This window comes from Amblyomma americanum, chromosome 3 (assembly GCF_052857255.1).
Source record: "Amblyomma americanum isolate KBUSLIRL-KWMA chromosome 3, ASM5285725v1, whole genome shotgun sequence".
NCBI lineage: Eukaryota > Metazoa > Arthropoda > Arachnida > Ixodida > Ixodidae > Amblyomma > Amblyomma americanum.
The window spans coordinates 183134725-183160803 of record NC_135499.1 but is presented as its reverse complement, the minus strand read 5'-3'; the positions used below and the strand labels follow the sequence as shown (position 1 = coordinate 183160803).

The following is a 26079-nucleotide window of genomic DNA, read 5'->3' as shown; positions in this document are numbered from 1 at the left end:
GTTGAAACGCAAAGAAATGCTCTATCGTATCAGCACGAGCCGTGGTTGAGATGGTGCAACGGGTCATTTACTGATCAGTTAAGTGTGGCCTGCGGCAAAAGGTGCTGCATGAAGTTAGCAGAAACTCTTGCCCTATCGAGGAAGCGCGAACATAAATGGGCATTAGGAAAGTGCATTTCATTATGCTGTTACACTCGCCCGCACATAGGCGCACATTCATGCACACTTTCATTTGGTCATTCGGCGTTCCGGTGAGGTAGTAGACTGCAGGTTCAGCCACACATGGTCGTTTTTCAGGCAACAACTCGAAAACTCTTCGCCCCACCCCGTTTCTAAAAACGGAAATGGGGTGTTCTCCTCCTCCATCATCGTCTTTCGTTAGCAAACGCACGCTTCCGGCGAAGAAACAACGCTAAAACAAGCGCACATGAACAGCTGAAATCTACCTTTGCACACGCCTGCTCGAGAACCCCTTTCCAACCGAAAGTGCCAGCGGAGCTTCCCTGTTTGCACGGCAGGCGGCGCTCGCTTTTCCGCAAGTGGTCCATTACAGACTTCTGTACAACAGCTAGAGGAATTTCAAGAGCATGCTGTTTGATGGTAGTCAAAACTAATGCAGTCAACTATTATTTAGTATTTTTTTGACCAAACAGACATGAAATGTCTGAAGATGAATGTGTACCAAACACATCGGTGCATTAGTTAATTGTGATGCGTGAAAAAAATTGTACTAACATATAAATGCCCATATGTCGTCATAATCAGGAATACTGAAGAATTAAGGAAAATAAAAGGTTTTTTTTTTTGTTCAGGCTCACACACCTGCTACAAACATCTTTATACGCGTACGTAACAATTTATGACTCTGTAAGAAGCATTTTGGGTAAAAAGTACAGTATGGCAGAAAGGAGTCTTTAGGAAATGCACTGTGTAGAAATAGCCATACCAATTTCATGTGATCGTTCGATAAATGTAACAAATACCGTGCAAACAAGCTCGCTGCATAGTATAGTTTTTTTGCAAGTTACTGGTTGCAGACCGCTCTGCAGTCACTGGACTGTGATTGTGTAAGTACTGCATGACAGTGCATGGATTGCACAGCAGTTGCTTGTTCATTTCGTTTACCACCATCATTTGTAAGAAGGGGCCATTTCTCATATACATGTGTTTCTCTGCGAGTGTCGTTCTGCGCAGCGAGCGTTCTTTTGTGCCCGCATGTGTGCTTTCGGTGCGGGAGTGCGTCCTTGGCGGCACCCTCCGTTCTGCGAACGGACCGATGGGCGCCCGCTTCGTTAGCTTATCGGTGTGGTCGTTAGGGCCGCGGGAAATGCCGCCGCTGCCAGAAGTACGAACCGGAGAGCCGTGCGGCGTCTCCTTTCAAGTGGACCCATGCACGTGTGCGCGTGAGAGTGTGTGTGTTTGTGTGTGTGTGCGCTTCCGGTGCACTGCAGGTGCGCTGTAGCCTGCAGCGCTTGGAGGCGACTCAGTCAAGTGACAGACGACAAGGAACCCGTGAGAGTGTGTGTGCGATGGTATTTTAGCTTGTAAATAAGTTTTCGTAAATATACCCTTTTGTATTTCCTTCACATGAGAGTTTAATCGTTTCATTTCTTCAGCGCGTATTTGTAACATTAATTTAATCTTAAGCCTCATTTCAAACACAATGAAACAGGACGTGTAACTTTTTGACATGTTCCTTTTTGGCAGCCTCTAAAAATATTTCCGCATGAATGGGCTAGCTTAATTGTTTTGCAGCAATATAACCACGGGACTGCTGTAACTTGCAACACTTTCAAATTGTGTGAGTATCACTGCATGTGAGGGGTCACAACCATATCCTAGCTGTTTCTTGAAGGTCCAGTTGCTTTGATCGCAATGCTTGGACAACCATGACCATCTTCCGCATTCATGCGTACAGGGTATGCCCATTACGTGCATGCCTTTCTACCTATTAATGCCTTACAATGCAAACAGACAACAAATAAAAGGAAGAGCACAAGTACAGACAGTGTTCGTAGCCCACACTCTTCTTCTTCACGTCGGTAAATATATATGGCACATACCCACACGGGGGGATTTGCCAAGGTACAGTGGAGATTGCCAATGAAATATTTGCACGGGGGAAAAAAAAGACGTGAGGCGGCGGCGTAGAAGACTGAATCAGAATAAAAATTGGAAAATTCAATAAAATTTAAGAAATATGAATTACCGAGAATAGAATCAAGCATTTTAGACATGCAACAGAATTTTGTATGCAGCTAACAAGGTGACCGATCAGTCGCACTTATGCGATCATGAAGGTAGCCACAAACACTGCTTAACGGGAATTCCTTGGCGCTCGCACCGAAGGAGAGAAGAACTGGAAGAGACAGAGGGAGGCCTAACCTCGAAAGAGGGACCTCCAAATACTGCTTTCCTTGAACTGCAAACTGCCGGCAAGAGACGAGAAAATGACCTATTGTTTCAACTTGCCCACATGAGACACAAAGGTTTGTCGCAGCGAACCCGCATCGGCGCAAGTATAAATTTAAGTGAGGGATTTTGCATCGCAGAAGCGTCACTGACACCTCGCAACGCCTTGACTTACACCACTGGACATTCCATGGGTAATTTAAGTGATGAAAATCCACGGTATTGAGCAACGGATCACTCAAGCTGGCTGAAATATGTTGGAACCGCTGGAAACGTGAAGTTTCCAACATAATGAGGTGAAGGACAGGAAAGATTACAGGAGCGCTGAGAGCTGACCTTGCCAATAAATCAGCCACCTCGTTAAAATAAACACCCGAATAGGCAGGTACTCAGACCAAGTGGATCTCACGCACTGTGCACGGAACATAAAACCTAAGCGACCAATTCAATAACGATTTTCCGGAATTTTGGAGACTAGAACTGAAAGGCAGTCTGCAAGAATGAGAACTCAAGCTACATGCCTGGGAATTAAGAGAAGAGCCAAAATAACCAAAAAATCTACGAAGAATATAGGAGTATAATCAGGGATACAAACAGAATAGCTCCAAGCCAGATCCTGCGAATATATCCCAATTGTAATGTTTAGTAGCTTCTTCTGAATTTAAAAGTAATGCTACTACTTTGAACTTTAAACTTTGGGGGTTCGAATAATAGCTGATAAATCACAGGGGGACAAAAACTGAATAACGGTAACAGAAACTTTGGCTATATTCAAGAAACATTACAAATGTCTTCCTTCGACGACTCTTCTTCCCGCACTGCCCCGTCCACCCGTTTTCTTCAGCAACTCGTTGCAAGGAGATCAGATCAACTTGAAGCGGAGCTAACAAATTCTGCGTGAACCTAACTTGCGGAAGCTGATAGCGTGGCCAATGCCTCCCATGCCTACTACGGATGGAATCAATACAAAGTCGAAGAAAAAGTATACCGCAGCACACATGATTGGAAGTGAAAGACGAATTTTGTTGATGTTGTTAGCCTATCAAAAGATGGCACATACCTACACTGGGCGATCAGCCAAGAATCCGGTGGCTATTCACCTGTACTCAGTTAAAAAAAAGAAAGCCGCGCGGGAACGCAGTACTGGTGGATGTGCTGAATTTCAGGAACAAACGTATCGTGCAACAAGTAACAAAAATATTCGTGAATCAGATTTTACATTACATAATGAACCATGACTGCACCATCCTCGTCACTCTAAAACAAGCATCCCATACTCTCAGGCACATCGATCTAAAGGAATATGTTCCCAAGATGAAGACTTCGTAAAAAATTCCAAACGCATGCAAGAAGTCCTCATTAAGCAGCGATACCCGTCGCCATTGCCGACGATGCCATTCAAAGGACATCTAAACCCAACCGAGAGCAAATACTGGAGTGACGTCGATACAGCGAGCAAACAGACCATCAGGCAAATCGCGTACTTCCCTTCACCAGTAACCCAGCCGCCTAACGTACGTAAACAAAATCTTCAAAAAAACATTTCAACATTCTCAAACAAAGCGAGCTAGCGCCTCGCCAAAATTTTCACTGCTCTCCCTCATGCAGTCTACAGACGACCGAAAAATATTCGAAACATTCTAATACACTCAGTCACATAAAGAGCCGGTTTTGGGGTGTCGACCTTGTGGAAAAAGTAGATTCCAGGTCTGCAAACACATTACAAACATCAAGCTGTGAAATAAGCACAGCTTCAGGATTCAAATGGAAAATTAATGACAACTCTGATTGGGATTTCTGCAACGTAATATACCTCCTAGGATGCAGTGTGTGCAGTACGCAGTACATTGGGCAGGCCGTTAACTTTATACGAATTCGCTTTAATAACCACCGCGCGCATATTTTATCCCTACCTCCCCTTGTTAAAACACATATATTAATGAGAAAAACGACCCATTTGATGCAATTAAGTTAACAGTCCTACAGGGTGGGTTCCACAACAAAGAGATCTCGAGCAACGCGAGTCGTACTTTATTTACAAACTTAATAACAATTCCTCACGGCATTAATGAAAGTCCGGGTGTATTGACCTCCATCGCCCCTTGCAGAGCCAATGCTGACCTTAGGAATTCCGGCGCGACAAACCTCGGTCGTTTGTCGCCAGCGGCATCTTTTTCAAACTTCGCTGCCCGCTTACACAAAGCTCTGAATTCATCCCCCACCCCTGTCTTGCCAGTTCGACGCACCACCTTGCCGAGCGGGGTGAAATTGAAGAACCAAGAACCCTTGATGGGCACAAAAGAAAAATACTAGAAAAAGGAGAAAGAAATAAAGAGAAAAAGAAAAACGCTTTGTCCCCTGCCGCCCAGCGAGCTTGCGCGGGAGGCCAGCCCGGGGGAAAAAAGGAATAACGAGGGGAGGGAGGGCATCCGGGCCCTCAAAGCAACAATGACAGACTTTGGCGGAGTCCCGGAGCAGATAAGAATCATAGATGCATGTACTGCCCGTGCCGCCGGCCAAAACGAGCAAACAAATAAACAATAAATTCAGACAGGGCAGGAGACGTTCCAGGAGCGTCTTCGGTACGAATAGTGAAGGCGGAATCAGCGGCGCAGTTAGCTTAACTACACACACGTGCACTGTGCATGAAACACACACAAAAGAAAAAGAAAAAGGCGGCAAAACATACGAGTTCGCGAAAGTGTCCTGTGGGGGGGTAAAGGTGAATGGCAGGAGCATTTAATCAAGGGTTCTTGGTTCTTCAATTGCACCCCGCTCGACAAGGTGGTACGTCGAACTGGGAAGACAGGGGTGAGGGATGAATTATGAGCTTTGTGTAAGCGGACGGGCAGCGAAGCTTGAAAAAGATGCCGCTGGCGGCAAACGACCGAGGTTTGACGCGCCGGCACTCCTAAGGTCAGCACTGGCTCTGAAAGGGGCGATGGAGGTCAATAAACCCGGACTTTCATTAATGCCGTGAGCAATTGTTACAAATTTGTAAATAAAGTACGACTCCCGTTGCTCTCTTTGTTGTGGAACCCACCCTGTAGGACTGTGAACTTAATTGCATCAAATGGGTCGTTTTTCTCATTAATATATGTGTTCTGACAAAGGGATGATGGGTAGGAATAAGATATTTACTTATGCAAGAGTGACTAGCTATGCGCAAAAATTTCCGTGTTTCAATTTTCAAAACTGCGAACTTTGACCGCAGCGTCCCGGACAAATAATTCCAACTCCCGACCGCGTTTTTAAATTCATTCTAAACGGGGTACGTGTTTACTGGTACCTGCAGTGGTCGGCTGCGCAACTATATATATAAGCTATCGCGTGCAGCTGTCATATTATAAAAGAAAATCCGCACAAAACAAAAATTACGCAGCAACGGGCTGTGGCGAATGATTGCGCGCAATATTTTTTCGCGGGTTAGTGAAACAAACAGTTTTGTTTTAAATCACGAGAGTTGTATCAAAAGCCTTTATATGTCGTCATTAATTACGATAGGTACGACGACACAGTGAATAGGAGTTTATATAGACTGTCGTCCTTCAAAGACCCAATGCTTTTCTCCTCCAAAACGTCGTGTAGAACAAAACCGGACCGCCAAATTTTGACACGGTTGTACGAAATTTCTGCACTAACGAAAGCTATGAGTGTAGTCTCCTGCATGTAGAGAATGTAGAATACAAGGAAAAATTATAATATGTATGCTCTAGGTCAGGTTCATAGTCCTACAGCACTCGATTGTAAATGCAGGCACTCGACGGAGCGCTGATAGACGGGCGTGGTCACCTGTAGGCGCATTTGCGTGGCTTTGCATGGATAGTACGTGTTTAACCTCTCAGGTCTGCAAAAGCTGTATCGGGTCCGCCAGGCAGTGGCGATTATAATAAATGCACAACGAAGCGCGCCGTTCGAGCGCACTAAAATAATACACCAGCAGTTCAAGGATATCATATATAATAAAAATATAGAAACGCGCATGCAGTGTGTGAAAGCGCGGCGCATCAGGTGCGCTTTTTGAACCCGCGCGCGCTGTCAAAAACGTGGGGAATTCCGAGAAAAACCTAGGGAAAATATGCCTCTTCCCAACCGGACACGACGTCATTAAAAGTCACGTGGCCATGACGTCACGTGACGTTTTAGGCGTGACGTCACATTTTGTTTGACCAATCAGCGTTTCCAGCCCACCTGCACCGAAACGCTTGTCCCAAGAGTGGCCGCAGTGACTGGTCAGGTTGCGATGCAGAGTTTCCCAACTGGTACGATAAAAGAGCTCTGTCCATACCCTCTCTCGCGTAGAAGCTGATACCTGCACTGTCTCACCCTCGCGAAGCTGAGAAACCGCTTACAAATCCCGCGTGCCGATTCTGCCATAAGCGCCACTCCACGGACGCGCTCAGAACACGCAATGAGTGCAGCGCGTCCGTCAGGGGCAGTGGAAATTTTACACGAGCTTCGCATTCTTCTAAAACAAAAATGTTGCACGCATCTGAAGTGGGAGCGCTATATGTCTCAACCATTCTACAGATCAAGAAAAATGGCCCGTTTTACCACGTTCAACCGAGCACAACGTGCGAAATCACTTTTGTCTAATTAGTATGACTATTATCTAAACACTACCTTAACCTGTCCTTATAATTCACGTGACTATTGCCAAGCAATTGCCTTATATTGACCTCCAAGACGGTTTCTTTTAAAGTTTCGTACCATGTGACCGTCCCTTAGCTACACCGTATCCAATCATTTCATCTCAAAGGTCAAAGGTCGAGGCTTCAGAGACCAATCGACTTTTTTCAGTATTGCTAGTCATGTAGTACTTTCGGGCTAAAACGAGAAATGTCAAGATATAACGAAACTATTCTGACATGGTTTCAGACAGCCATAGTGTGACTGGGAAGAATCTGGCCTTTGAGCTCAACGGGCGGAAGCGTCCGCCGTCTGGACTCACGCGGAGCCTTGCTCGCTTTTCATAACCGCAGTCGTGACCTCATTTATAGCAGTGCTACATAGCAAGAGGAAGAGATTCAGTGCAAGGCACTCAAAGGGATGGCTACATTCCTTGTCTGCGCTTTCATGTTTAGTTTCGACAAATACTGTACTCTGAGGTAGAGGCTATGCGCTATATAAGGCTACAGATGTTAAGTGTTTACATACTCCAGGCGCTTTCTTCTGGTAGAACAACCCATGCCGTGTAAATGCTCATTGCAAAGGGCATATTTGAACGTACATATGTAATGGTGTGGGTGTAGTAGTCTTCTTCTCCGTTGTAGAAGCCGTAAAAGCTGTCGAAGCCTCGTCGTGATGGCGTAACATCCTCTGTGTAGTATCCAAGGTTCCACTGCGCACAAGAAGTGAAAGTCACCCTTTCATCATTCTGAATGACAAAAAAATCGCACCACGCCGCTTAACTCAGCTGTCAACACCAGCAACATGCCGACACAGACTACACCCCACAATACGGAAGCAGGACGTACGTAATAAAGACTTTTGGCATAGCGGAGACGCATTAGCGTAGACGTAAACTGGTTTACCAGATCCCTCCTGCAAACGCGCAGTGGTATGGGCGGAGCAGGGAGGGGGCCCACATTGCCCTTTTCATACCACTGAGCGTGCGCAGAAGGCGCATAGTGATTTTTTTATGCAAATTATTTTGCACGTTTATCCTTTCTCATTTCTGTGACACTGAAACAATCAAGCCTGTCGGTCCCGATGCCCAAAGTGAGAAACAATTAGGGGCAATGTAATTACGATAACATCACTGCATGCTCGAGACTTCCATCGGAGTAATTCAGTCTTGACCACTGAAGACTGATGTGTAGTCAAGATCGAAAACACTCCTCCTTCAGTGATTGCCAAACGCGAACTGGGGCGTAAATATGCACTGTTCCAAACTACGACACCGGTCCTTGTCCGAATTTCCTAACCTGTTTTACCGTGCTTTCACTTGTTCGGCGAAAATAGAAGCCGGAAGCATGCGCGCCGGCTGATCGCACCGAAAGAAGGGAGGGGTGCGGAGACGAAATATATGTAGTTTTCTACTCCATACTCGACAAAATAAAGATTTGTAGCTTCTGAACTTCACGGCGCTCTTCAATAGCGTTGTCAAGACGCACTACACAGCTCCGTTGCTCTTATCAGAAACTCCAGAAACCCCATCAACATCTCAGCGTCGCCCAGACTGGCATCCTCCGCAACTTTCGCACCAACACCCTTCACACCCCAGCTCAGCCGCACCTATTCCGCCTGTGGTACGTATGAGCCCTCCCACCCGAAATGCCCCCAACCCTGTGCCAATCTAAAGCCATGTCTCTTTTAGTGCCTGGTAGCCCTAACAACTCCCTTCTCTCCCCATCCCCTTTCTGTTTGGAGTACCTGGCTGGCGTCGGACCAACTGGAGCGCGCCCTGGTACTCCATGCCCAATATCGTTTGAGTGCTTAATCAATCGCTTTTTTAAGAAAGGAACTTCCTGTCGATATCTCTCAATCAATAGAGTACTTTAGCCCTCCACCTGCACCTATGGCTCCACGGCTCCATCTTACGTAGTTGACTCGTACGAATAGTTAACTGCAGTAGCTGTGTATACGCATGCTACAACACTTCATTACATTTTAAATGGCTGCGTGTAATGCGCGCTAACTTTTTGTGAGCAACGCTGCAGTTTCATGGCGCGCCACTGAGGTTCACTGTGAAATTCTGCGATGGCTTCCCTGATTGGTTTACGGGGCCTGTAGCTTTGGCAACACTGCAAGAATAGTTCCATACGTTGTAGTGACGACTTTTGCGAAATCAACGCTATGCTGCGGTGGTATCGCGAACTAATAACAATAATGAGCCGAGAATTGCAAAAGCGCGCAGCTCTATCCCTACATCTTAAGCGACCGTGACTGGAAAACTTTCGCAGTTTCTAGCTTGTGTCCTGCGAAGTAGCCTGACCGACTGGAAATCACTGGTCCTTGCCTGCCTGATATTCTAGATTTGTTCATCGTCGATGTCATTCGTTTTAAATTATCTTCTAAGCGCAGGACTACCATGAACAGACCGCTTTTACGCCGGCCGCTTGCATACTCCAGACAGTAATCTTTTCCTTCATTTCTGCCCACAGCGCACCAATAACGGGACAAAATACTAAGGTATAACACGTACAAGCGCTGACTATCAAATGAAGAACGAAACACCTATATATAAGATACGAAAGAAATTATCATAACGAGAAAGTTGTCTAAAAGACATGTGGTAGGAAAGATATTTGGATTCCCTCTCAGACCGTGCAACGGAAGGGCTGCTGATACACATCATGCCTTTGTGATGATTGTAGAAGGCCTCCATTACCTCGCGCGTTAACTCATCGCTGTGGCGTCTTTCGTCCCGTCTATAGGTACGCTGTGAGCAATAATGAACACGTACCCACACGCCCAAACTTCTGCTTTACCCAATCTATTCCTAGTTTCTCGCTTATTTACTTACACATAAAGATATGAGACTGGCTCACAAGAGATTGTCTCCATTAACAAAAAAGCTAGAGTTATTTAACGGATTTTAAAACAAGCGTGGTCGCACATAGGCCAACTTCGGCAGTAGTCCTCCGTAAGTGCCCCATCTAGTGTCGTGAAAATTTACAATAGCATCCTGTAAGTGCTACGGACTGTTTCGACCGCCAACTGTCGGAGCGATCAGTTAGTGCACATCGAAGCATACACACCGGAGGCGGTCAGAGGAGAACAGGCGCCATCACGGAAGCGATAGAGTGGCTGCGATTTGGTAATATGCTCGGCATCGCATGCACCGTAGCAAACAGAAGTTAACCTGGTGCACATGAGAAGACGCCTCAGATAGACGCACCTTTCCGATGAGATGAGATTCGTAACCAAGTTCGTGCAGATACTGAGGCAAAATGCGCACGTTCAATGGTAATCCCCATGGTTCAGCTACGTCCACTGCGAGGCCTTCCATACCTAAATGAAAGAGGCAGAGATACAACGCAGTTTAGTAACTTCGCAGTAACCTGTGAGTATTTTATTCTACAGTTATGGTACAAATGTTCCTGTGCAACAGTTTTAATCGTGACCTGGTTTATAATTACCCCTTTTCTCAATATTCTTCATTAATATGCGTACCCCTCAAGCTAGGCTGCTGGGAAGTAACTATAATATGTGTCTGCAGAAATATTAACCTATTTTATAAGCCGCTGATGCCGTAATATATCAGAAGCCACGCAGTTTACGTGACCAGCCAAGTACGCGTGATACAGCACATCTTGTTTGTTTGTTTTTAAATTGGCTAACGCGAAAGTGCTTGCGAGATGATGTAGCTTGCAGACGCAGAATGTCTTATTTATGTAGCGTCGTCAGCTTAAGGCGATTCACTCTTGACGCATTTCCCCTCCTTTAGGCAAGCGCAACACCACTGCCCAGCAAATTTGAGGCCACCACCGGCGCCAAACCCAACCAGATGGGCTCTGAAGAGTTAATATATGCCCAATTCCGCACCATCTATCTTTCGCAGCTGCTTTCATGATGCAAGCAATGCGCCTTGCACCAATACCTTGAACCACGCCTAACCGTCTCTTTCTGCACTGACACGGTAGGCATGCAGGGCTCTTGCCCAGGATTAGTCTGCGTAAAGAGCACCTATGCGCAACGGGTAAATTCCCGTCAGGAGAGCCGCCCTCGAAGGTGTGCAGGCTGGCTGGGTGTAGTAGCTGTTGAGTATGATTCCGTCCGCGGCCAGGGCGTCCAGGTTGGGCGTGGGGATCTGAGGGCAGCCATGGAAGCTCACGTCGCACCATCCCTACGAAAGACCGCGATCACCATTGAGCGTACAAATAGAGTCGTCGGAGCCTGTAAACCTGCGCTACACATTTTAGGATGCTTCCTACGCCACACAGCCTACCAAGCTCTGGCTCTTGATATCATTAGTCTCATATCATTTGCTCAGGGAAACGGCCACCGTATAGTGTTTCAGTGGATCCCCGGACACTGCGGACTCGATGGAAATGAGACCACCTACGCTGAAGCAACGAGCGCCTTCAGCAGTGGCCTGCGTACAGCTGTACCGTTCTCTATAGTGGACACAACTTGTCTCCTTTCGGAATTGATGAGGAGGGCGACGGCTAGGTACTGGGCCCTGCCAGACACCCGCCACATCCGCCTTAAACGGCTAGATCCGATGATGACCTTTTCAGTTCCTCGCGGAATACCTCGCCCTATTGCATGCGTTATCCGTAGACTACGTTTAAATGTTGCATTCACGCGCAAATACTTGCACTTAATAGGACAAGCAGACTCCCCGGAATGTACCACATGTGGCGTGCTAGAGACTATAGAACATGTTTTAGTGGCGTGTCCAGCGTATGCACGTGAAAGACTCATACTCGCATCTGCTCTGAAGCCTATGGACACATCGCTCCTCTCTAAGGATTTGATCCTCGGCGCATGGCCAGATAGTTTTAGAACTGTAAAGGCAACGCGAGCGCTCTCACGCTTTTTGAGCGACACGGACCTTGTCGCACGTTTGTGATGTCAGAAATGTGCCTTGTTTTTTTGTTTTTTTAAGTAGTTTTTCATCTGCCTCCTCCCATCATCATCATCCCCCATAGTGACCTTCTTTTATCTCCTCTTCCCGTCCCCCAGAGCAGTGTAGCAGGCCAGATATTTATTTTTCAGGCGAACCTCTCTGCCTTTCTTGTCAATAAACCCTCTCTCTCTCTCTCGTCGGAGCCTATAGTTTCTCTTTAGGGCAGTTTTGTGTGTGTGTGGGGGGGGGGGGGGGGGGGGGTTAGTTACGCATGCAGGCCTCGAGAAACCCATTCACTGAAGTTTGCATCTGAAACCACCTGAGGTTATTTTTCTTTTTTGTAGGAATGCACAAAATTTTGCGCGAAGTGTCGCAATGGTTGAAACATGTATACGTTGTGAAACCCTTTTTCCCGACCGTCCCGACGCTACCGACCACCACCCCGCCACGCGTCGGGACAGCGCGGGCCGGGCGAAGGGTTTAAGCTCCCTCAGAGCGGAAGCGGCGACGGGAGGAGTGGCGAGAGTCCCTTCGGGATACGGCCAGCGTCACGAGCGGCGCTCTCGTCGCATCCCGAGGGAGGCGCGCGGGAAGTTCCGTCGCACCCTGCCGCCGAACTTCGGGCTCCGGGCAGCGAAGCAAGCGGAGTCACACCACGCAGTCGCCGCCGTACCCGGCATACTCCCCGGGATGGCTTAGTCCGAAGAATGGGGTGCGTTCGGGAAGACCCGGCCGCCATCCTCGGCGCGTGCGGACATTCGACGTTGAAGTCCAGCCCCAGCCTCTGCCGGTGACGTTTTCGAGGAATGCCTCGGTCCGCTCTGTGTATTATTTGCAACTGTAATTAAATAACTGCTGAGTGTGCGTGTCTTGTGGTCGCTCCCCCTTTGTTGTGATCGAGCACGAACCCCTCCGCGGTTAGCGAGCGGAAACGCTGCATCCGCGGAGTGGGAATGCGGGGTCGACGACTCCCCCATAACGCCACAACGTCGAAACAAGGTTCTGTCGAATGGGCACCAAAGGGATTAAGACATCACATAGTTTTCTAGGAGGTACACATGGCGCTACAAACGAAGCAAAAAAAAAACCTGGAATTATGGAGGACAAAACCTCTCTGCAGGAGTACGGCGAAGCGCGTGTTGCCAAACTAACTGCTTTGAAAAATGTCATTTACTGCGTTCTCTAGCGAACATTAAGAAGCACCCCAGATTCGATACGGCGGTTGCTAAATCCGTCTGTAAATAGTGATCACTGTTACCTTCAACACGTTTCCAGAAAAAAAGAACTGACTTCGCAATGTACGCAGTTGCAAACATGGCGCATGGAAGGTTTTTTTTAAAAGCGTTGGCTCTTACTACTTACGTTTGTCAAGGACGCGTCTGTCTGAAATGAATCAAATTGCCCACAAAAGTTAACACGGGACCACACTGTACCACATAGCAAAAGTGGGCGTGTAGCGCCTCCGGTGATATCTATACTTGCGATCCGATATATATATATATATATATATATATATATATATATATATATATATATATATATATATATATATATATATATATATATATGCCAGTGTAGCGGCCAGTATAGCCCAAAAATTTGGGAGCCACTTGTTTGACGCAGAATGTTCGAAGTGCCGTCAAACGACTTGGCATGGTCCTGAGGAAAAAATTACTTATTGAGATGAAGCCCAAAATATGTGTGAGATTTGCACCGACGACTTTCCCGCCCCCAAACCGCTCATTCCGAGGACCGTCCGACAGCCATTACGGCCGAACCGTTTGTCGCAGGGGGCTCCGGATGGTGTCAAACAATTCGTCGTATTGTGATGCACATGTTTATAAAATTCAATAACGGATATAACAAGCAACTGTACTGGATATAGCAAAGGTGGCTGTAAATGGTTCCAAAATCCTTAAGGTAAAAATGGCACTGCTTGTGTCTCAGAAGCGATATTTCCGGAAAGGAAACATCCGCGGATGTTTGCAGTTGGTCTTGTCCACGTTTGCTGAGCAAACCGACGTAAACACTTGAGGCTCCCGTAGCTAACGCTCTTAATTCGGACACTGAGGCAGTGTTGGAAGATAATATATGTCACAAAAAAACATCCTTGCTACACTGGTACCATTTGATGTAACCATTACGCATTGTTACGCTGCACTGCAACGAAAAAAAAAATAAGTGCATTTATGATTTCCAACTTAGTTCTTTACAGAGAGCAAGCTGAGAGTCCAGGCAAACTAATTTTTACAGCTGCCTAGGGAACTTTCACCTGCCTTAAAGGAGGAATACAACGATCATTCTACATCTGATGGCCAAATACAGCTCTGTGTCAGGCCTAAAAACAACGGGCCGTCTGGTACCATGTGGGCACGTGTGTGCCGCATGCGGAAAGCGAGCAGCGTGAGAGCTCTGTGAGAATTCAAATTTCACGCAAATGTGCTCGAAAGCTTAGTGAAGCAAAGTAGACGTCAAAACAAGCATGCACGGTTCCCATTTTATGCTATTATGTGATTATCCAAAGCGATTTTCGGTATGGGAATTTCGAATTCTGAAGTAAACTTCGTAAGGCAGAAATATTCAACTCTTCGCTCACCAGGTCGTCGGCAAGGAAGAACACAATGTCAGGTGGTCTTTTGGCACATCGGGCCAATGGAAGCAGTAGAAGCACAATCCTCAGGCAAAACATTCCGGCTGTCGGAGTGCTGGAAGAAAAAATGCCTAGACTTATATCGTTCCTTACTTTGCTATCAAAACATTTTTCAAGCTTATCTTGGTCTCCTGCTATATTCCTGCTTACAGTGACCGTACAGACGTAATATTCCTTGATGTCTGATCACTGGGTTATCTGGCGATGCTAAGCAAGTAAGCTGATCACAAATGGGCAAAGGTCAGTATTTCGATAAAAAGCTAGTTTCTATCCAGTCTGTCAGAAAAGATCCACGGTGCGCGCTATGCGGTTTTTATTGCAACCGGATAGGCTACGTCAGCGGCGTATACTACGTGTGAACGGCATGGCGGGCAAAGCACTCGGCTGTTGGCAGCGTGCAGCAACAGGTGTGGCACGTGTGTAAGCTGCTGTGTGATCTGATCACAAGAGGAAAGGCAGCCGAGCGTTTCGTTAACATACACGTCGAAGAGACAAAAAAAATGGCTATGGTATAGCTCTGGACAAACCGGGAGTGACACGAAAGCCACAGCTGGCCGAGTGGAACTCGCTCAGTCGAATTGCAAAGTCAGTCTTTCGCCGCTCCGTTTCGCTGGGCGTTCCTTCTTCATCTTCGCCCCTGGACGTGGATTCACTCTCTCCCCCTCCTCACACCCCCCCCACTCGGATTCGCCGGCCGCCATGCCGCCGGCAGCTGTTCCGCACCACGTGACCAACCACGTGACCAGCCACTGCGCCGCCACGCTGCTAAGGGCAGCCACGCAGCTCAAGAGGTGCCAAGCTGAAGGTTCGAAGTGCTAGCGTAATGTAGCTATCGCTACAAAAGTGAGTGTTAGCTTTTTCACGCATTCCCTCGTGATTTCTCGCTGTTTATCGATCAAAGGCAGGTGTGGAGACTGCCGTACAGTCATGCCCCGTTATTATGAGCCCCCGCAATATAGACGACTCCAATTATGAACAATTTTTCTGGGGACCAGACTTTTCAAATGTATCTTCTCTTCGTTAATGTGGAAACTTGCTGTCCGGATAATGGAGAGGATGAAAATGTGAGGATGAAATCGAGGCCCATGTATTCTTGCTTCGCTAATGTGGACAGAGATCTGAACAAAAACTCCACTACCTCAATCAAATTGTTCCTTTGCAATGGTTTGAGTGGAGAGCACCTGCGAAAGGCAGTGCGAAAGTGAAATGTTTAAGTGACCGACTCTTTGTTTTGTTTTCGGGTTTCACGCATTAAAGCCTTAAGGTGAAGAATCCATGCGCGTTTCCATCTGGCGTATTTCATTAATGACTGGACAGAAACTCTCGCAGCAGACTCTGAGACGTTGAAAGACGCGTTCAGAGGCTGTCAACTGCCTGGGTAAATATACGTCCTACTGTTCGCCCGATGTAATTGTAAAAGATACGCCATCACGTACCTCAAGGACCACAGGAGGTTCAGGCCGCACAACGCTCCTTTTAAGGACAATGATGACCAGCATACTGCATTTGGAGCTCTCAACATTGTAAATTTTTCCCTTCACTGGTCATCGCTATGCACGGAAGCAGACCTTAATTAGTACAAACAAAATGTCACGAAAGGTTGTTTTAATGATGTCTTTCTTTTTCATCGTCATCATCATCATCATCAGCGTGACTACGCACACTTCACAGCAAAGGCCTCTCCCATGTCTCTCCTATTAACCCTGTCCTTTGCAGCTGCGGCCAACGTATCCCCGCAACCCTTCTTAATGCAATCCGCCCGCCTAACTTTTCTTCCGCCCCCTGCTACGCTTACCCTCTATTGGAATCTACTCCGTTACCGTTAAGGACCAGTGGTCATCTTGCCTACATTACATGCCTTGCCCAAGCCCATTTCCCTCTCCTGATTTCGACTGGGATGTAATTAACCCTCGTTTCTTCCTTCACCCACTCTGTCCGCTTCCGGTCTCTAATTACTCCGTCTCTTTCATTCCATGGCTCTCTCTGCGGTGTCCTTAACTTAAGCTGAACCCTTTTCGTCAGCCTCCACGTTTCTGCTCATTAAATGAGTACCGGCAAAATACAGCGTTTATATACCTTTCTCTTGAGGGATATTGGTAAACTGCCATTCATGATGTGAGAGAACATGGCTCCACCCCAATCTTGTTCTTCTAGTTATTTCCCTCTCATGATCCGGATCAGCGGTGAGTACCTGCCCTTCTGTGAAAGAACTGTGGTGTAGTTAGAACGCGGTAATTTGTCGATATATGCCAGTTTCAGTTTGTTCCCGGTGGCTTACAATTATTTTGCTCAAACTAAGTCAGACACAGAGAAATGTGGGTGATGATGATACATGGGATACGGCGAAGATGGATGGCACAGGATCGGGCCAGATCTGCTAGACTTTATAATGCACGGCCACCGCGTGGTGTTTGCATACGACTGCTAAGTTGAAAACGCGCGCAACCTTTGGCTAGGTGGTCGTTTATGGTTTGGACTCCCTTTCTTTATTACTTCGTGTAGGTCATCACGTAGCCTTGTACCTACTACTTTTGTCTGAGAAGATAATGTGGTTGCATGTGTCTAGCCAATACTAAATATACGCAATTATTGCTTGGTAGACCTGCTAAATGGGTTTCTAGCACCAGGAAAAGCGAGTGCTCTTAATGCTGCGTATTTGCAAGCTTGCAAGTAAACCGAAAACGTTGTTTGCTTCATTAACGAGTGTGAATTAAATAGCTCATGGCTATTACGAGAACTTTGCTCTCTACATGCAAGCTTTTCAGCATAGACATTCATGAAAAAAAAGCTAAGGTACCAGAGTGCATTGGGATACTGCATTAACAAAAATAACACACGCATGGAAAACAGCCCTGCAGATCTCACGCTACAGCTGACGCGAATCACGCTCACTTCACAATATAGTGCGAACATTCGATATATACGGCGATCACTACGTGTACAACTGGTAATTGGCGTCTAACCGAAAACCTCGCCCTTGCAGAATACATTCCGTTTTAGCACAATCTTACCTGCTCAGGCCCAGGGGCTGCTGTTTAAAAGGCTTGGCACGACCGCTATCCCTGCGCCCAGCGGGACTCCTCGTAGATACGATACCGTATTGAACTGCATTTAGTGCGTAGAACTCAACGTAAACGAAACGCCTAGGAAAAGCAATTAAAAAACGTAGCTCAAGCTGCAGGATGGCTCTGACGTTTGGCGTATTTACAGCTCTCGCTATGGGCAGCAACCGCACCTGTGTTTGCTCCGCCGCGCTACATGTGCACAGTCAGGATCGTCGAGAGGACAACGGCACAGAGAAAGGGGCCCTGGTCAAAATTTAATCCTTATAATTACCGCAGTGTTGCTTTGTCGCGTAGAACATGAAGAAAGCCCTGGGGGCCTCTTTTTTTTCTTTGTGAACTGAAATCATTAAGCGCTTCAGTTAGCAGGCCGCGGTTTTCTACACAGTGATCCTTTGTAGACAGGATTGCCAAAGGCTGGGCGAGAAGAAGCAGAGGAGCAAGCCAAGACAGCTGGCCAAATAAAACCTAGGCTCAAATACGCACCAAGGCTACTGATTTCACCAAGATACGGATATCAGGCTAAAAGATACCACAGTTCCGCAACGTGGAGGCTTTCAAAATGAACTATAAAAAGACAAAATAAGTGCAAAATGAGGAAGAAAGCCCAAATAAGCGGTTCGGAAAACCGGGCATACTGGGCCTTAATTGCACACGGCAGACAAGGGCAGGTAAATGATGTGCTCGTTATCACATAAATACGAATTCAGAACTTTCTCTCCTCGCCTGCCCGTTGCCATTCAGTCTTCTCAATTTCCATACCCTTCTCCCCTTGCATGGCGGGGCTTGGCTAGCCTCAAACCAGCTAACAGACCAGTTGACCTTGATGACCCTGGCCCAGGATATCCTCGACGCTTAACACTGTGTTGAAAAAGTTTTCTCTCTCTCTCTCATATTCAGGAAGCCAGTCGTCACATAAGCCAAGGAAAGCATGGGTAATGTTTCTTTCTTTTCATTTCTAATGATTATGAACGAAAAATCAGTAGTGGAATCATTTACTGTTTGAAAGATAAATGATTATAGAGTAGAATAATAAACAACTATATACCGCAAGTGGTATCCGAACCCGTGACCTGCATACTTTGCATACGGCGCTGTACCAAACGTGCCTTGCCGGCTAACAATCCCCTCGGTTGGTTTTGGTTACTGCTCGCCACCTTAAATGTTAGGGGGTCCCTCTGCGTCCAGGCGGCCTTCCGCGATAGCTACACGCAGGCGTTATTCAAGTACGCAACACGTTTCCCCAACCCGTGGCGCAGAGTCGCAGCCACGGCAGGTCCGGACGAAATAGGTAACGGCAAGACACGCTAGGAAATAGTTTATTATCCTAACGCGAGGCACAGCACACTGCGGAAGAATGTTCTATCCGTAAAATAGATGTTCAGCAGCTCACCAAGTCGCTGATCTCGACCGGCGTTGGGTTCGGGGCCGACGGGCAGCGAATGGGTTCCCCGGGGCAATCAAGTCGGGGCCGGCAGCGAGAGAGACGTTCCCCGCCGCGAGCCTGGAAATACTTACTGACCCTTTATACCCAACCCGCGAAGAAAACAGCGTCACGCGCGATTCATGCCCTGACCTTACAATCGTCAAGAACATCCTTAACGCTACGTGGACGAATCTCGGAGAGAGCTTAGGAAGGGACCACTACATCTTAAGCACGTATATCACCTCCGCAAACATTCGCCGCACCCTGGGAACAGCCAAAATCACGGACTGGACTAAATACCGTGCACAGCCCGTCCCGGAAGACCCCATTCAATCAATCAGCGAATGGAGTGAACAGATTCGGAACGCACACGAAGAGGCCGGCCACCACCGAAGTATAATGCACACCCGATAATCCGGCGGTCGATCGTCACCTTCTTAAGTTGTGGCAGAACCGACGGACTCTGGTTCGCAGATGGAAACGCCAACGCCTCAATCGTTCCCTGAGACTCCGCATAGCACCGATCACGACAGAAGCGCAAGAGTATGCACAACACCTAGAAAGAGAATTAGCAGGAATTTTGCGAGTCACTATGAGGCACGCAGGAGACCTCCCGCACCTGGGCGATCCTCCGCAGCCTCGTCGATCCGCAAACATCGCGGTCTGTCGCTAACCGTACACTCACGAAAATCACCCATCTATACCCCAAAGACGACGGCGTCCTCCTCACCACCCTCAAAACCAAATACATCGGCACCCCCCCCCCTTCTCCTCCTAGCACAATCTCGTACACGGGAGGCCGAAATGACCACTGCCGAGGTTTACGCAACGGCTCGATCTGCAACACGCGACACTGCAGCTGGCGCGGCAAGATCACCAATGCGATGATTCGAAACCTGGGAAAGCCGCAGATCGAGGTCCTCACTACCTACATAAATGACACCCTAAGGCGGGAGAACTCCCTGAAGAGTGGAAACTCTCCGAAATCGTTACTATCCGAAACCAGGCAAACCGCCAAGCCTGGAATCCTTACGACTCATCTCCCACACCTGTTGCCTGGGCAAACTATACGAGCGCGTTATCCAGACTCGCCTCCAAAATTACATAGAGGACAACAACCTCTTCCTACCCACTATGATCGGCTTCAGGAAAGGTCTTTCTACACAAGACGCTTTCCTCCTTCTTAAGGAAGAAGTACTCAGTAACATCCCGAGAGGCGGCGAGCACCTCATTATGGCACTTGATCTGAAATGCGCTTTTGACAACGTTTCTCACGACGCCATCTTGAAAGAGCTCAACGCCCTCGATTGCGGACCCAAGACCTTCAACTACATCAAAAATTTTCTCAGCAACCGCACTGCCACGATTGGCATGAGAGATGTCCGCTCTGGCACAGAGCAGACACCCAACAAAGGCACTCCCCAAGGCTCCATCATCTCTCCTCTTCAATATAGCTATTATCGGCATGGTAAGAGCACTCGAGGCTATTGAAGGCATCAGCTATACTATCTACGCCGATGATATCGACATCTGGTCCACCCGGGGTTCCCTTGCCGACAAAGAAAACACCCTACAAGAGGCAATAACTTGCGTAGAAAGACAAGCAGCAAATTGTGGCCTCCGCTGCGCACCCGACAAGTCCGAAATTATCCTCATTCAGGGCTATGCCTACAAATCTCCCGGAGACATCGAGGTTTACCTCGAAGGCACGAGAATAAAGAAAGACCCTCTTATCCGCATCCTGGGCGTCTGGTTTCAGAACTACAGGAGAGCCAACCACACGTTACAACGTCTCCGGACAACTGCCCTCCAGATCTCCCGCATGGTTCGGCGCATCACCCGCAACCGGAAATGGCATGAGAGAGGAAGATACAATTCGACTGATACAGGCTCTAGTTATGAGCCGCCTGTCATACGGTCTCCCATTCCTACCAGTTCTGGGGAATGAGCGAGACAAAGCCGACGCCATCATCCGTACCTCCTGCAAACATGCGTTAGGCCTCCCGATGTACACGGCCAGCTGCCACCTCGAGTACCTGGGTCTGACCAACACAATTGAAGAAATTCGAGAAGCTGTCCTAGCATCGCAAAAGGAACGCCTCCTCACCACCAAAGCTGAACACGCTATCTTTGAAAGAGTGGGTTCCCCGACTGACATACGCGCCGTTTAGGACAACCGAGACCTACCCTCAACTCTGCGAACTCGCGTGTATGTAGCCCCACTCCCGAAGAACATGCACTCGGACCCACAAAAGCGACAACGAAAGGTGCGAGTGGACTACCTGCGCCGCACACACCGACAGGCACGGAAGGCTGTATACGTCGACGCAGCCATGTACCCTGATTCTACAAACGTGGTGGCGGTCGTCTTGGACACTAATTTTAAGGAAATCTCCAGCGCCTCCCTACGAAACTGCTCTCCCGCAGTAGCAGAAACTGCTGCAATCGGCCTCGCCATCCAGCACGGCGATACCACGGGAAATGACCTAAAAATTGTTACCGACTCCCAGTCAGCGTGTCGGCTCTTCCTCTCTGGCAGACTTCCACACTCCGTCGCTCCCATTCTGACTACCCCACATGTTCAAAATTCCACATGCAAGCACCAAATCACTTGGAATCCTGGGCACGAGGGGCTCGAGGGAAACGAGGCCGCGGAAAGTCTAGCTCGAGGATACACTAACCGAGCACTAACCTCTCTACGTACGGCGAGCGCCTCCTCCTCCTCGGAACACAAAGGCAAGTCTATCCCCCACCACACCGTAAGCTAACGGTGGCAGAGGCGAGGGAATCGGGACAACTACAGACGAACACCTTTCCTAACCTACACAAATACCATATCATCTTCCCCGATAGATATGACGGAATCTGCCCCTGGTGTGACGGAATTCCAACAACATACCATGTAACATAGGGCTGCTCCAGTCCCAAGCCCTCCTAACTAGACAAACATCAATTCGAGGAACAGTGGGAGTCTGCCCTGCTCAGCTCTGATTTGGCGACCCAGCTTAAGCTGATATCCCAAGCAAGAGCAACTGCGGTGGACATTGGGGTCCTGAAATAAGGACCCTACCGAAAATCTGTATTTTAACCTCTTTATCCTACCTTTTTGTGAATAAATATTTTTTACTACTACTACTTCCTCTCTTTGTCCCCTCGGACATTGCCAGTGAATTTGGCCGACCGCCTGCTTGGCACCGGCTGCGATTGCTTAAAGGCCAGGTTGATGGTTGCGCCACGCTAAGGTACTGGGTAAGGGGGCTTCGGGGCCCAGTGCAGCGGCGCTTGTATGGTTGAGGCCGCGGTTGGGCTGCCTTGGCATGCCTGGTCAGCAGGCGAGGGCCCAGGGTTTCGGTGGTAATGGGGCCCCGGCAGGCGGTGGCACACAGTATGCGGGTGGGCAGCTCCGATGCGATGTGGAAGGTAGTCGGGGTGGCCTGGTTACAGCAGGGTGGCGACTGCAGGTCGCGGGCGTGGCGTAGCGTCGGGCCTTGGGCGCAGCGCGTTGCCGAAGCTGGATGGTGGCTGGTAGTTAATAGTTGAACGATGTCGTTCTGATGTGCCCTGCTTCTTTTCCATCTGCGCTGAAAAAGATCAACGCAGATGTAGCCAGCTCCCGCAGCGCGTGGCTGTTCGACCCTCACGAGAGTCATGAGTGTTAACGCGGGGTTCGCCGGCTAATCGCAGCGCTCGTTATCCGACTGCGGCGCGGGTCGGGCTGTGTCCTCAACCCCCTGATCTCGCTTCACGTAACGTTTCAGATCGCATATGTGCACCGGTGCGCCTGTCGGTTTCGACTGCAGGTCCTCGAACCTGTACACGAGCGAGGAAAGTTTCTCTCGCACGCGGAACGGCCCGATCCATTTCGGCGCCAACGAGGCCGAAAACTGTTTGCTAGCGTCGCTGGGAACGTGCTGGCGTCGAAGCACCAGATCGCCAACTTCGTAGTGAACATCCCGGTGCCAGCGGTCGTACTGTGCTTTCTGCTGCGCCCTAGCAGTGCCCAGGTTGCGGCGAGCCTGGCGTAAGGCCTCCGTCATCTTAGCGCGCAGCTGCGTTGCGTATTCAGCTCGTGCTGACGATGCGGCTGGCATCTTCCTGCTGTCCGATAGAATCCGGTCCATCGGATTTAGCAGCTCTCTACCCAGATTGAGACAAGACGGCACACACCCAGTCGAGCGGTTAACGGTCAAACGCAAACCAAATGCGATCTCCGGCAGATAGGAGTCCCAATATTTGTGCCTCTCAGAGTACGCGACAAGCATGTGCATAACGTTGCGACTGACTCGTTCCGAGGGGTTCGACTGAGCATAATAGGTTGTCGTTTCCTTGTACTTAATGCCGCCTAGTGCAACGCAAGAATGAACACCTTCGCAGTGAAGTAGGACGCGTCCATTATCAGCTGCTCTGGGAAACCGAACCTGGTGAATACGTCCATCAGCTTCTCCATGATCACTCGTGCCGTCAGTTTTCTAAGGGGGAAAAGTTCAACCCACTTGCTGAAGTGATCCGTAACCACCAGCAAGAACTTGTTCCTACTCAGTGTCAGGATACGGTCCTATGTCACACGCCGCGATTTGCCAGGGAGTCTGGCTGTTAATCGGGTGCATGATGCCGGGCGGTCGTCCGCCTCGGGGCTTCACGCTTTGCCACACATGGTACGAGCGGGCGTAGCGTATTACGTCCCTTTTCATGTCAGGCCAGGTAGCGAAGCGACACAACTTAGTGTAAGTCTTGGCGCCGCTTGCATGGCCAGCGATGCACGAGTCGTGAAAGTAGCGTAACAGTGCTGCTCTCAATGCTCACGGTATCACAACCTTGAACGCCTCGTTTGTGTCGTTCTCGGAGGGAATATACCTCAACAGGACGCCATCGGAATCCAGCCGATACGAATCTATCGAACTCTCAGCACTACCAGCTGTTTCCAAGCGCTCCGCACCGACAGCAAAACCAGCTATCTCCGTGTGCGCGGCGGCCCTGCCGCCCGGCTCCCGGAGCCCGCCGAACACCTTTCGACAAAATGGATCCTTCTGCTGAGCTTCGAGCAGCTCCTTTCTGCTGAACACGATCCCCACGGAACTCCCGTAGTCCACGTGGTTCACGCTCTCACCCCGGATCAACGGTTGGTCCGCGTTCCTAACATGGATTACGGCTCGGGTCTGTCCCTCACTCTGTCTGGCTGCCGGGCGGTCGGTCGCGTGACCTTCCTCGCTCTGGACAGGCGCTCGCGAGAGTGCATCAGCCACAGCGTTGTTTTTCCCTTTGCGGTAGCGCACGGGGAAGTCGTAACGCTGCAGCAACAGGGACCAACGCGCTAGGCGGCCGCTCGGCTCGCTGAGTCGTCTCAGCCAGGTGAGCGCCATGTGATCCGCCTCGATCACAAATGCCACCCCATCGACGTAGTAGTCAAACTTTCGCTGGGCAGAAACTATCGCGAGACATTCCTTTTCTGACACCGAGTAGTTTCTGCCGGCGTCAACGAATGGCTCGCGAATGCTGCTGGACAGAGAACGCCTTCATGCTCCTGAAGCAACACTGCTCCTAAGCCCAGGTCGTTTGCGCCGGTTTGAATCACAAACTCCCTGTTTAGGTCGGGTAGCTGCCATTCAGCCGTGTCAGCGAGCACTTTGGTGAGGTTGCGCAGTGCATCCTCTTGTTCGTGACCCCAACTCCAGCGCTCGCCTTTCTTCAAATGCTTTGTCAAAGGCGCCTGCAGCGCTGCGCAATCTGGGATGAACTGGCGATAAAAGTTCGCCTTTCCCAGGAAGCGTCCGAGACCGGCTAGATCAGTGGGCGACGGAAACTTAAGCAAAGCCTCAAGCTTATCATCGCACGGCAGAATGCGGCTTCTGTCGATCGTGAACCCCAACAGTGTTATTCGGGTCGCGGCGATCTGTGCCTTCTTCGGGTTCATAGTGATTCCCGCGGACATCAGCCTCTCTAGGACGTCCCTCAAGTGGCGCAGGTGTTTCTCGAACGTTTTCGAGCACACCACGATGTCGTCCAGGCACGCGAGCTCATGTTGCCACTTCGCATCTCCCAGAACACGGTCCATTAGTCACTGATAAGTAGCGGGTGCTCCTACCAAGCCAAAAGACATTCTCTTGAATTGTAAACTGCCTCTGTAACAAGCGAAATCAGTTTTCTCCTTCTCACGCTCATTCATTTCAACCTGAAAGCATCCGCGGCTAGCATTGAGCGTTGTAAAGTACTTCGCCCCACCTAGGTTGGCCACTACGGAAGAAATGGTTGGTAGAGGGCACGCGTCTTTTCTCGTAACCTCATTCAGTCTGCGGCAGTCCACGCAAAGTCGATACGTATCGTCTTTCTTTGGAACTAAAACTACCGGGAAGCCCCAAGAGCTGTTAGACCTCTCAACAACGCCAGTGTCGATAAGTTCGTCTAAGTCCCTGTCGAGTGCTTTTCTCTTAAGCAAGCTAATTGGTCTAGGATTGCACTTCCAAGGCACTGCGTCACCAGTGTCTATTCTGTGCCTGACTAGTGTAGTGAGACCAGGGCGGTCAATGAATGCTGCGTTCATTTTCGCTCTCAGCGCAACACGAACGGGACACAAGACGAAGGACTAGCACAAACAGGCGCTGACTATCAACTGGTTTTTTATTGAAGAACGAAAAGCATATAAATACGCATATAAATAAAAAACATATAAATAAAAAGCATATAAATAAAGCATATAAATTCAATAAGAAACCAGTTGATAGTCAGCGCCTGTTTGTGCTAGTCCTTCGTCTTGTGTCCCGTTCGTGTTGCGCTGAGAGCGAAAATGAACACTTACCAACTCGCCCAAATTTCCGCCTTGCTGAATGCTGCGTTGTATTCAGAGGAGCGATGACAACCGTGCCTTTTCCCTCTCCGACAAGCTGTTCACTTCCGACAAGGGGTACGCTAACCTTTCTTGCACGGCACAGCAGTTTTCTACCGTGGCAGCCTTCTCTCTGCCCTCTCTCTCTCAGCGGCGACTGTCCGCTCGTCTCCTGGTTCTCAGGCTGGCGGG

At 48.9% G+C, this 26079-nt stretch overlaps 1 protein-coding gene across 13 annotated transcripts in view; it reads right to left on the bottom strand.

Moving 5' to 3' along the window:
- The window catches only part of LOC144125601 (arylsulfatase B-like), a 51056-nt gene that overhangs the window by 14799 nt on the left and 10178 nt on the right, over positions 1–26079 (bottom strand). Inside the window, exons 2-9 of one of the 13 annotated variants that reach the window (XM_077659116.1) lie at positions 19035–19145; positions 17815–17887; positions 17591–17684; positions 16656–16778; positions 14526–14634; positions 11044–11203; positions 10256–10368; positions 7643–7753 (exon numbers count right to left, since the gene is read on the bottom strand). In XM_077659116.1, the coding sequence (XP_077515242.1) occupies positions 7643–7753; positions 10256–10368; positions 11044–11203; positions 14526–14634; positions 16656–16687 (525 nt within the window). In that variant the 5' untranslated portion in view covers positions 16688–16778; positions 17591–17684; positions 17815–17887; positions 19035–19145. Of the gene's footprint in view, positions 1–7642; positions 7754–10255; positions 10369–11043; positions 11204–14525; positions 14635–16655; positions 16779–17590; positions 17685–17814; positions 17894–19034; positions 19165–26079 lie in introns of those variants that run through there. The other 12 variants (XM_077659114.1, XM_077659113.1, XM_077659117.1 and 9 more) reach the window with 12 other exon arrangements.